This window comes from Heterocephalus glaber, unplaced genomic scaffold (genome assembly GCF_053883595.1).
Source record: "Heterocephalus glaber isolate CG9 unplaced genomic scaffold, H.glaber_assembly_v1.0 deba00001608, whole genome shotgun sequence".
Classification (NCBI taxonomy): domain Eukaryota; kingdom Metazoa; phylum Chordata; class Mammalia; order Rodentia; family Bathyergidae; genus Heterocephalus; species Heterocephalus glaber.
The window spans coordinates 30,586,575-30,601,238 of NW_028258379.1; the positions used below are offsets into that span (position 1 = coordinate 30,586,575).

At 34.2% G+C, this 14,664-nt stretch overlaps 2 protein-coding genes across 4 annotated transcripts in view; both read right to left on the minus strand.

Annotated features, from left to right (window-relative positions):
* Positions 1-10,646, minus strand: part of Catsperb (catsper channel auxiliary subunit beta) — a 179,488-nt gene extending 168,842 nt beyond the window's left edge. For all 3 annotated transcript variants that reach the window (XR_015445101.1, XM_087195483.1, XM_087195484.1), the window contains exons 1-2: positions 10,497-10,646; positions 2,646-2,730 (exon numbers count right to left, since the gene is read on the minus strand). The gene's annotated coding sequence lies outside the window, so the exon portion shown is untranslated. The remainder of the gene's footprint in view (positions 1-2,645; positions 2,731-10,496) is intronic.
* The window catches only part of Tc2n (tandem C2 domains, nuclear), a 66,724-nt gene continuing 62,598 nt past the window's right edge, over positions 10,539-14,664 (minus strand). Inside the window, exon 13 of the mRNA XM_087195488.1 lies at positions 10,539-10,673. Within this exon, the coding sequence (XP_087051614.1) occupies positions 10,641-10,673 (33 nt within the window). The 3' untranslated portion in view covers positions 10,539-10,640. The remainder of the gene's footprint in view (positions 10,674-14,664) is intronic.

Here is a 14,664-nt window from a genome sequence, read left to right on the forward strand (position 1 = left end):
AAAAAACTGAAAAGAATTCTTGATAATATCAAATTTCTCTTCACTGCTGTTATACAAATGTACACTCTACAATCAATAAGTGAGGTGCTAATTTCCCCACACCCTTAGAAACCAAGTGCCATTATATTTTGAAAACTATTGTATCATCTTTAAAATTTGCATTTATTATAATATATACTTCCTTTCTTCTGAACTATTTATTTATTTATTTATTTATTTATTTATTTTTGGAGATGATCTCACTCTGTTCCCTATGTTGCCCAGGTGGGCCTTGACCTCATGGTTTTCCTAATTCAGCCTCTTGAGTAGCTGGGGTTACCCTCACAGGCCATGCACTCAGTCTTCTTATGAACTATTTGTGCATAGAATTTGCTTAATTTTTCCTTTGGATTATTAATCTTTTCTGATTTGTAAATGTTTTTATCTGTTAAGAAAATTAGCCTTTTCTTTGTGAGATGAATTATAAAAATATCTTCCATCTGTCTTTTGTCTTTTGACTTTTTATGGTGACATGATTTTTTTTTTTTGTAGTTCAATAAATGGATTTTCTCTTTCATTTTCTGGTAATTTATAGTTTTATTTTTTTTAGTGTGACATTTTTGATTCATCTGGAAATCATTTTGATATAATCTGTGAAGTGGAGATCCAACTATTTTTTTCAGCTGTCTGCCCAGTTGTCCCAACATCATTTACTGAATAACCTGTTTTTCCACTGCCTTTAAATACAACATTTATTTAATTACTGTCTATATTTGGATCTGTTTATGTATTTTATAGGATGTTTCTTTGGATTGTTTATCTACTTATGTTCCAGTGACTCATCTTTATTATTGTAGAATAAATTTTGTTTTGTTTTGTTTTGTTTTTTTGGTACTGGGGATTGAAGAATAAATTTTACAAAATCAGCTTTTCCAGTTTCAAACTCAAGAAGATTAAAGTTAGAAGAATTTATATTGCAATGGCCTTCTATATTCCTGTCTAAATGTGATAATTGCTTTTAAATACTTTTTGTTCTCTTCATATTTAAAAATTTTCTTCATAAAGATTCTGTATGTTTCATGCTGTGTATTTCTTCATCTTTTAAAAAGCTATAAAATGTGATTGTTTCTTCCATCACATCTTTTAACTGGTTGTTTGAAAGTATTAAATTTGTATTTATTTTGTCTCCTCAAATTTACTGAATTATTATCATTATTATTTTTTGGGTACTGGGCATCGATCTCAGGACCTTGCACTTTTGAGGCAGGCAGCAGAACCACTGAGCTAAATCCATGGCCCTTTACTGAATTATTTTATTAGTTGGGCTTTCAATTAATTATTGCAGTTTTCACATTTTGGTTCAATCTTCTTTTAAGATTTATACATATTTAAAATTCTTTTAAATTTGCCAAATCAAAATTGTATAATTTATGGTGTACAACATATTTTGATATATATAGACATTATGGAATGGCTACATCAAATTAATTGATATATGCATTATTCTCATATACTTTTGTGTGAGATGGGAGCACTTAAAATCTACTATCTTAGCAAATTTCAAGTATATAATGTATTGTTTTAATTATCATCATCATGATGTAAAATAGATCTGTGAAAATTCCTTCTGTCAACCTAAATAACTGAGAGAGATTTTCCAAAAAATTTGGGAATAGCAGAGCACTGGAATGGGAATGCATATGTCATAGTCAACTATGGGGGGAGTTCAAGGAGGTCCAGGCAAAAGAAAGACAAAAAGGTAGAATCTGTGTAACTTTAAATAGAGAGTTTGTTGGTTTTGAGAACCCAAGGCAGGAGTTGGTGTCAGATCATTGGTGAAGTAGCATTGCTGGGAAAAAGTTCTGTTCAGAATATCTTGCTCAAAATATTGCTTAAAGAAGAAAATAAATCTTAAAGAATATTAAAAACACGCCAGGACTTGGGCACTACTGGAACCACAAACTGGAGAAAACTAAGGGGACTCTGGCATGGCCAAGAACTGGGAGTGCTGGAGGTGGAGAGGGGCAGTTGGGGTGGTACTGGCTGCAGAAACTGCATCAGGAGCACACTGGGGAGCTTAGTGCTGGAGTTCAAGGTTGAGAATTACTGGAGGGAGTAGCAGAAGCTCCCAGCAATCATCGAGACAATATTAGAGGCTCTCATTCATAGTGGACTAGAGGCAGCAGCACTGACAAACCACTCTTGGATATCCATCCTAATCAACAGTGCAGAACCTGTGCACCCACCCAGCTCTGCCCTGCTCAGAGACATTCAAATATACACAGGAGCATAGACACTTGCCAGCCATGTCTCCAAGAGCACAAAATGGAGATTCCTGGAACTGGGACCCACAATCAAGACCACTTCACAAGCAAGGCAAGAGAGAGGTCTGGTGAACAGTTCTAACTACCTGTGTCCTCATTCCCAGGTACAAGTTTTTAGATAGTCTTTTTTTTTTTTTGGTATTGGGGATCAAACTCAGGACCTTGTGCTTGCAAGGCAGGCATGGCACCACTGAGCTAAATCCCTGGACTCCCAGGTAAAATTTTTTAAAAGGAGACAGAAGGAAATAATGAAAGAACCAGAGGGTGGGGGGAGAAGGAAAGGAAGAAAAGAAAGAAAGAAAATTGAAGTCCCACCATTAATAGCTTTACCTTAGTACTTACCTATGATCATGGAGAGCTGTTCAGCCTATAAAACACTGTACTTTAAACAGTTTGTTCTACTGGACAAAGGCTGAGAGAGTGAACACTAGAAGAAACACAAAAAGCTTTTCACAATGATTCTTACATCAGGCAGTGTCCAATAATTGCCTCCATTATAAATACCTCCACAAGGAGGTATATTGGTCCTACTATTTTTGTTTTTTTGTTTTGTTTTCCTTGTTTATTGATTTTTGGTTTGGTTTTTGTATTAGCTGCTTTCCAGTTGCTGGGACAAAATACCCCACACTTTCAATTTAGAGGTTTATTTTAGCTCATTGTTTCAGTCCATGGTTGGCTGGCTCCAAGACAGAAACAGCATGGTTGGAGGACATGTTGAAGTAAAGCTGATAAACCCATGGCAGAAAAGAATAGAGAAGAAAGGAACCAGGGATAAGAATATATGCTTCCAAGAGACACTACCAGTGACCCATCTACAACCAGGACCCACCTCCTAACAGCACATTCAATTACTGAATTCGTCAGTGGATGAATCCACTGATGAGTAATATGGTGTCCCCATGATCCAATCACTCTCCAAACATATGAGACTTTGGGGGAACGTTTTAGATCTAAACCATAACTTTAGTGTGTGTGTGTGTGTGTGTGTGTGTGTGTGTGACAGTGTAGGTATGTGTTTTAGTTTCTACTTTTGCTCTATAATGTTATAGTGTTCTACATTTTTCGTCATACTTTCCTACATCAATGGTTGCTTCATAGGATTATCTAATTTTGTTTCCCTGTTACTTAAATAATTGGATTCAATCTCCCTATCTCTTCTCTCATTTTCCATTTATATTCCTTTCTCTTCTTTCTTACTTCTCTCATACCTTCTGTCTGTCCTTCTTCCTTTTTTGTCTTATATATAGTTAATATTAATCTAATATCCTTAATACTTAGTTTTTTTCTAGTGTATTGTATGTTACTACTCTCTTTGTCTTCCTAGTTTAGTGAAATAGTAGACATTTTAAAAAACATATCCTTAATTATATGTAAATATATGGCTTGCTCTTTAATTGTTGGTGTTATTTGTCATTATTCTCTTTTCCCAAAGCAGAGCTGGGGATTGAACCTACCACCTGGAACAGACTGAGTGGGTATTTTCACATAGAGATATATCCATGGCCCAGGGGGCATCACAAAGAGAAATCACTTCCTAAATGGCTTCCACACAATACTGGTAAAGAAATACCCTCTAACTGATCTGCATCCCTCAACACAAAAACAGAAGAATCATGAGAAAACAAGGCAATAATATGTTTTTCAAAATTCATAACTCCCCAAAAGGTGATTCCATGGATACCAAAGTGAATGAAATTCCAGAGAAAGAATTTTAAAAACTAGTAGTAAAAATTATCAGTGATGTTAAAGAAGAGAAAATTAAACAGCTGAAAGAATCAATTACTAAAATGAAGAATTAAGAAAGACAATGTAGAATATGAAAGACAACTTCAGTAAAGACATAGAGATTCTGATAAATCCCAAGTAGAAATTCTGGAAATGAATAGCTCAATCAGTCAGATAAAAATTCAGTTGAAGCCCTCAGCATTAACCAGGATAAATCAGAAAAAAATATCAGGGCTGAAAGACAAGGTGGATGTCATTGCTTTTCAACTTTTTGGCTAAGATCAAGTGAAGACAAGGTGATGTACTAGAACATTTAGACAGTAATAAAGAAAAAGAATAAGAAACAACATATACAAGAGATCTTGGATAACTCTAAGAGGCCAAATTTAAGACTCATTGGCATGAAGGATGGTGACAAAAAAGAGGTTAATGGCATAAAAAACTGAAATTATAGCAGAAAAATTTCCAAATCTGGAGAGTGGGATATTCAGGTATTGGAGGCATTTAGCACCCCAAAAAGACATAACCAGAAAGAAACTTCTCTGCAATATTTTAAACTCAAAATGCTAAAAATTCAGGGCAAGAATATGGAAAGCTGTTACAAAGAAATATCAAATCACTTATAAGTGCAAACCTATCAGAATGACAGCAAATTTCTCAAAAGAAACTTTAAAGGCCAGAAGAGTTTGCAAAGTTGTATTTCAAGCCCTAAAAGGAAAGAATTGCCAATATTACTATACCTCCCACTCTTCAAAATCAAAGGAGGAGAAATAAGGACCTTCCAAGATAAGTATAAACTAAAGAAATTCATGATCATTAAGACAGCATTACATAAAAATACTTAAGGAAATCCTAAACACAGAAGAAGTAAAAAACCACAATCCAGAAACCAAAGGAAAGAATAAACCTCAGTAGGAGAATAGATAAACAAATGAGAATCAGAAATGAATCAAACACTAGAAAAATAAAAAAATGACAAGAATTAGTACATGCCTTTCAATAATAACATTTAATGAAAATGGTCTTAATTCTCCAATTAAAAGACACATACTAGCAGAATGAATTATAAGAAAAAAATCCATCTATATATTGCCTGCAAGAAACACACTTCACCTGCAAAGATAAACACAGACTGAAAGTGAAACAATGGGAAGGTGATATTTCAAGCAGATGGAACCCCTAAAGCAAGTAGAAATATACTAATATCCAAAAAAGTGGACTTCAAACTAAAATTAGTCAGCAGAAAAAAAGAAGGCCAATACATATTGATACAGGATATGCAATCCACCAAGAAGAGGTAGCAATTGTAAATATATATGTTCCAAATGTCAGAACACTAAAATAATCACTACTTGATATACAGAGAAAAACAGACCCCAATATAATAGGTGACTTTAATACCTCATCCTCACAAACATATGTCAACTAGACAAAAAAATCAACATAGAAACATACAGTTAAACTATAGTATAGGTAAAATAGACTTAACCAACAGCTACAGGGTGCTTCAGTCAACAACAGGAGAATACATATTCTTTTCAGCATCTCATGGAACTTTCTCCAAGATAAAACTTATTTTATGCCACAAAGCCAGTCTCAATAGTTACAAAAGAATTCAAATAATCTCATGTATCCTATTAGATTATTATGGAATCAAACTGAAAATGAATAGCAAAAGAAGCCACAAAATCTCCAAACACATGGAAATTGAATGCTACACTTTTGAACAATCAATGAGTCATTGAAGAAATTAGAGGAGAAACTTAAAAATTCCTAGAATCAAATGATATTGAAAACTTTATATATAACATCTTTGGGACACAATGAAAGCAGTTCTAACTGGAACTTCATAGATATGAGAGTCTATATTAGAAAAATCCTAAGTAAATAACCTAATAACATATCTCCAGTTTCTGAAAAAACAAGAACCAAGAAACCCAAGCCCAGTAGAAGGAAAGAAATAATAAAAATTGGAGCAGAATTTAATGAAACAGGAACTAAAATAATAATACAAAGGATCAATGAATCAAAGAGTTTGCTCTTTGGAAGGATAAACTCTTAGCCAAATTCACCAAAAGAGAAAGAAGACCCAAATTAATAAAATTAAAGTTGAAAAAGGCAAAATTACAACAGACTATTGAAATCCAGAGGATTACAGTATTAGAAGCTATTTAAACATTTATATTCCAAGAAATCAGAGAATTTAGAAGAAATAAATTTCTAGACACTTAAGTCTTACCAAAACAGAAAAAAATATAAAAAAAACTAAACAAAACAATAACAATGATTGAAGCAGTAATAAAAACTCTCACAACTAAGAATAGATTTTCTGCTGAATTTTACCAGACTTTTAGAAAAGAATGAGAATGTTCCTTAAACTTGTCCATGTAACAGACAGGGAAGGAACACTTCAAATTCCTTCATCAAAGCCAGTATTACCCTGATGCTAAGACCAGATAAGGACTCAACAATAAAGACTTGCAAACAGAATTCTACAACACATTAAAAAATCATACTCCATGACCAAGTTGGTTTCACCCCAGGGATGCAAAGATGGTTCAAAATATGTACATTAATAAGTGTAATGCACCACATACATTGAATCAAGGATTTAAAAATCACATGATCAAAAAAAAATCACATGATCATCTCAATAGATGCAGAAAAAGTCTTTTTGGGAGGCTGAGGCAGGAGGATTGCTGCAAATTCAGAGCCTGCCTTGACTATACAGTGAGTCCAAGGCCAGCCTGAATTACATATCAAGATGCTGTCTTAACCCCCTCTCCCCCAAATTAACATCCTTTCATGATAAAAATCTTGAGGAAAATAAGTATATAAAGAACCTTCCTCAAATTGATAGAAACCATTTATGGCAAACCCACAATCAATAGCATTCTGAATAGGGGAAAAACTGCAAGCATTTTTTTCTAAAATCACGAATAAGATGGAGACAAGGAAGTCCATTCTTAACCACTTCTGTTCAATATAGTACTGGAGCCCAAGAAAGTAGGCAGGAGGAAGTGAAAGGGACAGAAATAGGAAAGGAGGAAGTTAAATTATCCCATTTGCAGAAAATATGATCCTTTACATAGGAGACCCCAAAAACTCTACCAAAAGACTTTTAGATCTGATAAACAAAGTCAGAAAAGTGACAGGATACAAAATCAACACACAACAATCAATAGCTTTCCTCTACATCAACAAGCAACTAGAAGGCAGACTTTAAAAGATGGAGAAGGTAATCTGGGGGAGGGAGGAAGAAAGGCTAATGGGGTTGAAAATTATCAAAACATGCTGTATTCATGTACCACTGGACTAAAATGGACCTAACTATTCTGTATTACCAATATGCACTAAAAAAAGAATGCTGAAGATAAACTTTGTTATAGAAAGCTGTGTGTAATGTGTGTGAGGTAAGCAAAGCATGAGATGTGTGTGGAGTGAGAAGAAATCTTTTTTCAGTGATTGGAAAGTTCTTGAGAGCTTTCACCTGTTGATAGACCTTTGGATTGATTCTGTATCTCAGCTTTTGTGAATAACGCTGTTATGAACAAGGAAGTGCAAATATCTTTCTGACATGCTTATTTCATGTACTTTAGATATGTTTGTGGAAGTGGGATTAATACATCATATGATGCTGCTATTTTTTTAATTTCTGAGGAACTTCTATACTGTTTCATAATAGCTATACTATTATACTAAATAGTGTACAAATGTTCCATTTTCCCTACATCCTCACCAACACTCATTATCTTTTGTCTTTTTCTCCCTCTCTGAGATTTTTATTATAATTATTACCACATATTAATTGAACAATATGTGTTTCTGAGACATTTTCATACATGTGTATATCATACTTTATTCATATCTACCCTCCTTATTCTCATTTTTAAATTATTTCTTCCCCATCCCCATGGCCCCCTCATCTTCCCTAACCCCTCTCATCTACTTTCATATTATTTTTTTCTTTTGGATTCCACAAATGAAACAAAATACTGATACTTGTCTGAGTGTACCTTATTTCACTCAACACTATGATTTCCAGTTTGATCCATTTCCCTAAAAATGACAAGATTTTATTGTATACAGCTCAATAATAATTCTTCGAATATATATATACACACACACACATTTTCTTCATCCTTCCATCTATTGATGGGTATCTAGACTGATTCTATAACTTGGTAATTGTGAATACTGCTGTGATAAACATGGATGTGTAGATATCTCTATCATATACTGACTCTGATTCATTTAGGTATATATCCAGGAATGAGATCTGGATAATGCAGCAGTTCCATTTTAGTTTTTAAAGGACCACCATCCTGTTTCTCATAGGGACTATAAAAATCTATATTTTCACCAACCAGCAGTGTGGAAAGGTTACTTTTTCTCAGCATCCTTGCCAACATCTGCCATTTTTGGTTTTCTTAATAGTAGTCATTCTGACCAAGGTGAGATAGAATCTCAGTGTAGTTTTAATTTGCATTTCCCTGATCACTAAAGATGTTGAATATTCTTAAATATAATTATGTATATTTCTTCCTTTGAGCAGTGTCTGTTCAGGTCATTTGTCCACTTACTGATTGGATTACTTGTTCTTTTTGTATCAAAATTTTTGAATTTTTCACCTAAAATGTGCTCCATTTTTTGTCTGAAATACTGGATGCTTGGGCTTCACAGTCCACACTCCCTTGGGAAACAGGTAGGCCTTGAGAACAGCTATTCTGATCTTTGGACAGTTAAAACATGTGTGTGATCAGATTTCTGTTTTCTTTAGTAACTTAATTATTTAAACCACATTTGGATGGGCAACTTGCACGAACTATGAACTACAAATGACTTTTAAAAATAACTGGATCTGTTTTTTAACCAATTTATTTATTATGGTTATGAGACCATCAGATCAGATTTGTTTAAAAATCCAGGCCTCTAATTGCTTTAATCTCTAATTGGTTGATACTGTTATACTTCAAGTAACCTCATTAAATTTATAGGATTTTAAATTTTGTAAGTAATGCACTGTTTTCATTAAGTTTATTGGTACATTTGAGGTATAAAATACAGTTACATTCATCATTGGGATCTTGTACCTATAATGATGTATCTTAGTTCTTATTTTTTCCCCATTCCCTTGCCCTCCCTTCACCCCCTCCACACTTACTTATGTATAGAGACTTTGTTTCCATTTTTTCCTTTTCTCAAATTTTTTCTTTTCCCCTCTTTCATTTCCCCTAGCCTTCCCATTTCCCCAACTCCTTTAGACCTTTTCTTCCTATTTCACATTATCAATTATACCATTTGAACCTTATTTACACTTTTAGTTTTTCACACCAGAGAAACTATTTGGTATTTACACGTGTGTCCTATTTATTTCACTTAAGAGTATGGCCTCAATGTGCATCCATTTAGCTATAAATGTCTCTAGATTTTTGTTCTTTATGGCTGAGTAGTACTCCATTTTACAGAAAAAACATATTTTCTTTATCCAGTCTCCAGTTGATGGGCAATTGGGCTGCTTCAAGTTTTAGCTATTATACATTGTCCTGCTATGAACATGAGTGCACATATATCACTGTGGTATGATTCTTTTAATTCTTTGGTGAACATACCCAGCAGGAGAATAGCTGGATCAAATGGACTTCCAGTCCTAGTTCTTTGAGGTATCTCCTTACTGATTTCCACAGTGGTTGCACCAGTCTACACTCTCACCAGCAGTGGAGCAGTGTTCCTCTTTCCCTACATCCCTGCCAGCATTTGTTATTGCTTGATTTCGTGATAGCAGCCATTCTTTCTGGGGTGAGGTGGAACCTCAGCATTGCTTTCATTTGCATCTCTCGAGTGACCAGTGATGTTGAACATTTTTTCATATGTTCATTTGCTATTTCTACTTCTTTGTCTGAGAAATGTCTGTTCATTTCAGATGCCCATTTTTTAATTGGGTTTTTATATTTGGGGCATCTGATTTTTTTGAGTTCTTTATAGATTCTAGATAGCAGACCTGTGTCTGAGGAACAGCTGGTAAAATTTTTTCCCCACATAGTAGATTGTCACTTAGCTCTTTTAGTGGTTTTTCTTGCAGTGCAGAAGCTTTTTAATAAGATGAGATCCCAGTTGTTGATTCTTTGTGCTAGTTCCTGTGCTACTGAGGATATATCCAGCTAATGTGTCAGTGGTGTGGGGGGAATAGATCCATATCATAAAATATTCAAAAGTTCAAAGTACATTTTAGATTTACATAAATAATTTTGTGCATGATGCTCATACAGTTATTAAAGATAAACACATTTAAAAAGTAAAGGTGCTCCTCTTATGCAGATCTTAAACATCTATGAAAATAGAAAATTGCCTTGGGCATATTATTTGTCTGAATTTCAATAACTAACTTAATAGTGCAAAAACAAAAAAACCATGGATAGGACCCAGCCAGAGAATGATATGAGATTAATGAAGTTTAAGGTAACTGACCTTGGCTTGTCTGCCTAGGAAACATTAGCCTCCCAGCTGTCCAGTGAGATTTGAGCAACAACAGTGTCATTTGTGCCTTATAGAATTACACCTTCAATAACTCTGGTCCAGCATCTAATTCGCTATGGTGGTCAACCAGGCTTATCATTGGGTCAGGAAGCTGCTAAGGCTCATGACCTAAAACACAAAAGAATAAGGGGTAGCTCTAAGGGAATGGTAGCAGAAATAGAAAAGGGGACATATTTGAAAAAAAGACACAAAACTGACACGATTAAATGAGTAAGTAGAAGAAGAAGGAAAGAAATAAAAAGATTGTCTCTGATGTTTTTGCTCAGATAGCTTTGTGGAAGATGACATCTTGAGTTGAGAGAGAATTTATACAATGAAAACTGGACTATGGGTACAGGGTATACAGATCAGTTTTGAACTTAATGTACTTGTAAAATACCTAATCTTAGCAAGTGGAAATTCACATGAGTTAGGAGCTCTGAAGAAAGGTAGAGGCTGACAAGGAGTATGAATTATAGGAATAAATGGATCTTTCTCCCCACTCCCCCGCCCCCGCCAATGCTGCTGAAGATTGAACCCAGGTCCTTGACACACATACTATGCAAGCACTCTACCACTAATTACATCCCCAATGCTAAATGGATTTTCTGAGTAAAGAAAAGAAAAAGAGAACAGTGTATGATTCTTGCCCCTAAAAGCTTACAATCTTAATAAGACTGGAGAGTTAAGAGATCAATACACAAAAACAATTTTGGAGTGAAACCAAGCAGAAGCCAGCTCTGGGGTGCTACCAACATTTAGAAGTGAAGCAGACAGGAGATGTCAGAAAAGCAGACTGAAGAGGGAGGATCTAGCTAAGGTCACTAGAGGAAAACAGGATAGAATACCATTATCTGGAGAATAAAGTGCTTTTCAAAGAGAAAAAAATTTTTTTGAATTTTTATGAAGTCTGGACATTAATCGCATCAGAGAAATGAATGGTAAGGATTTTCTCTCATTCTGTAGGTTATCTCTTCATTCTGATTGTTGTATTTGCTGTGTAGAAGCTTTTTCATTTGTTGAAATTCCAATGGAAATTTTTAATTTTATTTCCTGAGCTATTAGAATCACGTTCAGGAAATCATTGCCTGTTCCAACATTTTGAAGTGTTTTTCCCAAAATTTTCTCTAGTAGTTTCAATTTTCAGATCTTACATTAAGGTCTTTGATCCATTTTGAGTTGAGTTTTGTATAAGGTAAATGTGACAGCTGTCTTGATTTCCAACTTTATTGGGTTGAAGAAATGCCTAGGAAATTAGGAAAACATACTTCTGGGTGTGTCTATGAGGATTTTCAAGAGGCAATTAGTATGTTAGACAGCAAACTAATGGGGGGACCTATCCTGAATGTGGGCAGTACCATTCAATAGGGTGGGAGCCTTGGTGGGAAAAAAGCAGCAGAAAGAGGAAGAAGCCCACTAGTATAGACTCTGGGTATGTGTCTTTTCCTCACCTCCTTTCCATGAGGTGAGAAATTTTCTTCTGCAACATCCTTCATTTCTGCCTTGCCACAGGCCTAAAACAATGGAACCAGCTGATAGTGGGTTGAAACCTCTGAAATTGTGAATCAAAACAAACTTTTCCTCCTTTAAGTTGTTTGTCAGGTATCTTTTCACAGTGATGGAAAGCTGACTATGCAGTGAAAGATAAGGATCTAGTTCCAGTCTTCTACAGGTGAATGCCCAGTTTTCCCAGGAACATTTGTTGAAGTTGTGGTCTTCTCCTATACATGTTTTAAGCTTCTTTGTTGGGAATCAGGCACCAATGCCATGTCATCTTTGTGACAATGGCTCTATGGTATATTTTGAAATTAGATATTGTGATGCTTCCACCATTGTTCTTTTTGTTCAATAGCTTTGGCTATTCGGGCCCTCTTGTGCTTCCATATGAAATTTATTTTTATTTTTAAAATTTTATTGGTACATTTTAGATATATATAATTATAATGTTCATTATAAGGAATTTGTACTAGTACATGTGATATATCTTGCCCTTTCTTTTTTCCCATTCCCTTCCCCATGAGTTTTAGAAATGTTTTTCAAGATCTGTGAAGAATGTCATTGATATTTGGATGGGGATTGCATTGAATCTGTAGATTGCTTTTGGTAGCATGAGCATTTAAATAATATTAATTCTACCAACCCATGTATGTACAATGGGGAGTCTTTCCATTTTCATCCTCTTCCCTAAGAATATAAGGTTGGAGAGCCGTGAACTATTTCATAGTTTTCTCTGAACTGCCTTTCTGCTTCCCCATGCTTTTTAGCTTTCCCATCACCCTTCTCTTGATTTCCAGAGTTCTCTCTTTCTCTCTTTGAAATACAGTTTCTCCTTTTTTGTCCTGACTCTTCTCAATTGAATAGTCATGTGAAGGATACTTGTATTCCACCATCTTACTTCCACCCCTACTGAAGTTTAATTTTTTTTAATAATAGCCATTCTCTCAAGTGTGAAGAGATAGCTCATTGTGGCCTTGATTTGCATTTTCCTGATAATTAATGATGTTATCATTTTTCACATGCCTGTTGTTCATTTGTATATTTTCCTTTGAGAAATGTCTATTCAGGTCCTTGGCCCAATTTTAAGTTGGATTATTTGTTTTTTTACCATTGAGTTGAGTTCCTTATACATCTGGATATTAACCTCTGATCAGAAATATTTTCTCCCACACTATAGGTTGTTTCTTTACTGTGTTTTTTTTATATTTTGCTGTGCCAGTACTGAAAAAAAGAACTATTAGAATTAACAAATTCAGTAAAGTTACATGATACAAAATCAGCATATAAAAATTAATAGTTTTTATATACACTAAAAAGAAAGAAAAAAGTACTCCAATGAAAATAGCTAGAAATACAATACTTATGAATAAATTTAATCAAGGAGATAAAAGATCTATAAACTAAAAACTATAAAACATTGATGGAAAAAATTGAAGAAGATACAAATAAATGGAAAGATATCCTATCTTTATGGATTGGAAAAATTGGCATTGTCAAAATGTTTATATTACCCAAATCTATTCACAGATTCAATACAATCTATCAAAATTCCAATTCTATTTCTAAAATGGAAATAGAACAGTCTTAAAAATTTATATAGAAGAATAAAAGACCTTGAGTAGGCAAAGCAATCTTGAGCAAAAAAGAACAAAACTAGAGGTATCACACAAATCTTTTTAAATTTTTTACTGTTTATTTTTACTTGTCTAATTGCAAAGGCCAATACCTTCAAATAAATAAAAATTATGGTAAGTTTATCCTTTTCTCATTCTTGACTTTAATGGGAATGTTCCTTGTATTTCTCTATTTAACAATATATCCAGTAATCTTCAGCTTATGGTGGTTTAATTCTATAGCTGCTGGTATATTAATATTATTTAATTTGAACAGGCTCAGTTAATCTAAGTTCATTACAAATTTGTTTTTAATCTAGAGTACTGATTTTTAATCTGGATGCTTAGAAGAAGAAAGGGCTTGATAGAACATTGGCATTTATATAGAGGATATAATAGTGTAAAATTACTGAGCAGCCATGGTACAGATGGTTGTAGACTTTGAGAACTAAAATGAGAAGGGCATTAGGGTAAAGAAGTGACAGAGGGAATCACAGCAAAAAGAAAATTCAAATAGAAAATCCAAATGAATTCATATTAGTGTTGTGGTTGAGATCTAAAATGTCTCCCTAAAGTTTTATGTTCAGAATTGAGACCTGGTCAGAATGGGTGAGTCACTAGGGCATATGACTTGGGAGAGTCCATGTTTGTCTTTGGCTTCTCCCTTCTCTCTCTGCCTTCTGGCTGCCATGGATGAGCAGCTGACTTCTGCTATGTCTTCCATCATGCCATTTCTGCCTTGAAGCCAGACAACAATGGATGGAACCCACTTCAACTATGAGTCAAATAAACCTCCTCTCTTTTAAGTTATGGGTGTCAGGTATTTTGTCCAAGCAATGAGAAAGTAATGAATATAATGAGGTAGAATTTACTGGCTTTTGGGTTTGATATTTAGATCAAAACAAATCTTAAGAAGATTACTAGGCAATATATTTCTATTGCCTTTAGTTTATTTTCAAAATGCAAATAAACAAAAAGAACAATTTAAAAGAAGCCAGAGAAAAGGACAA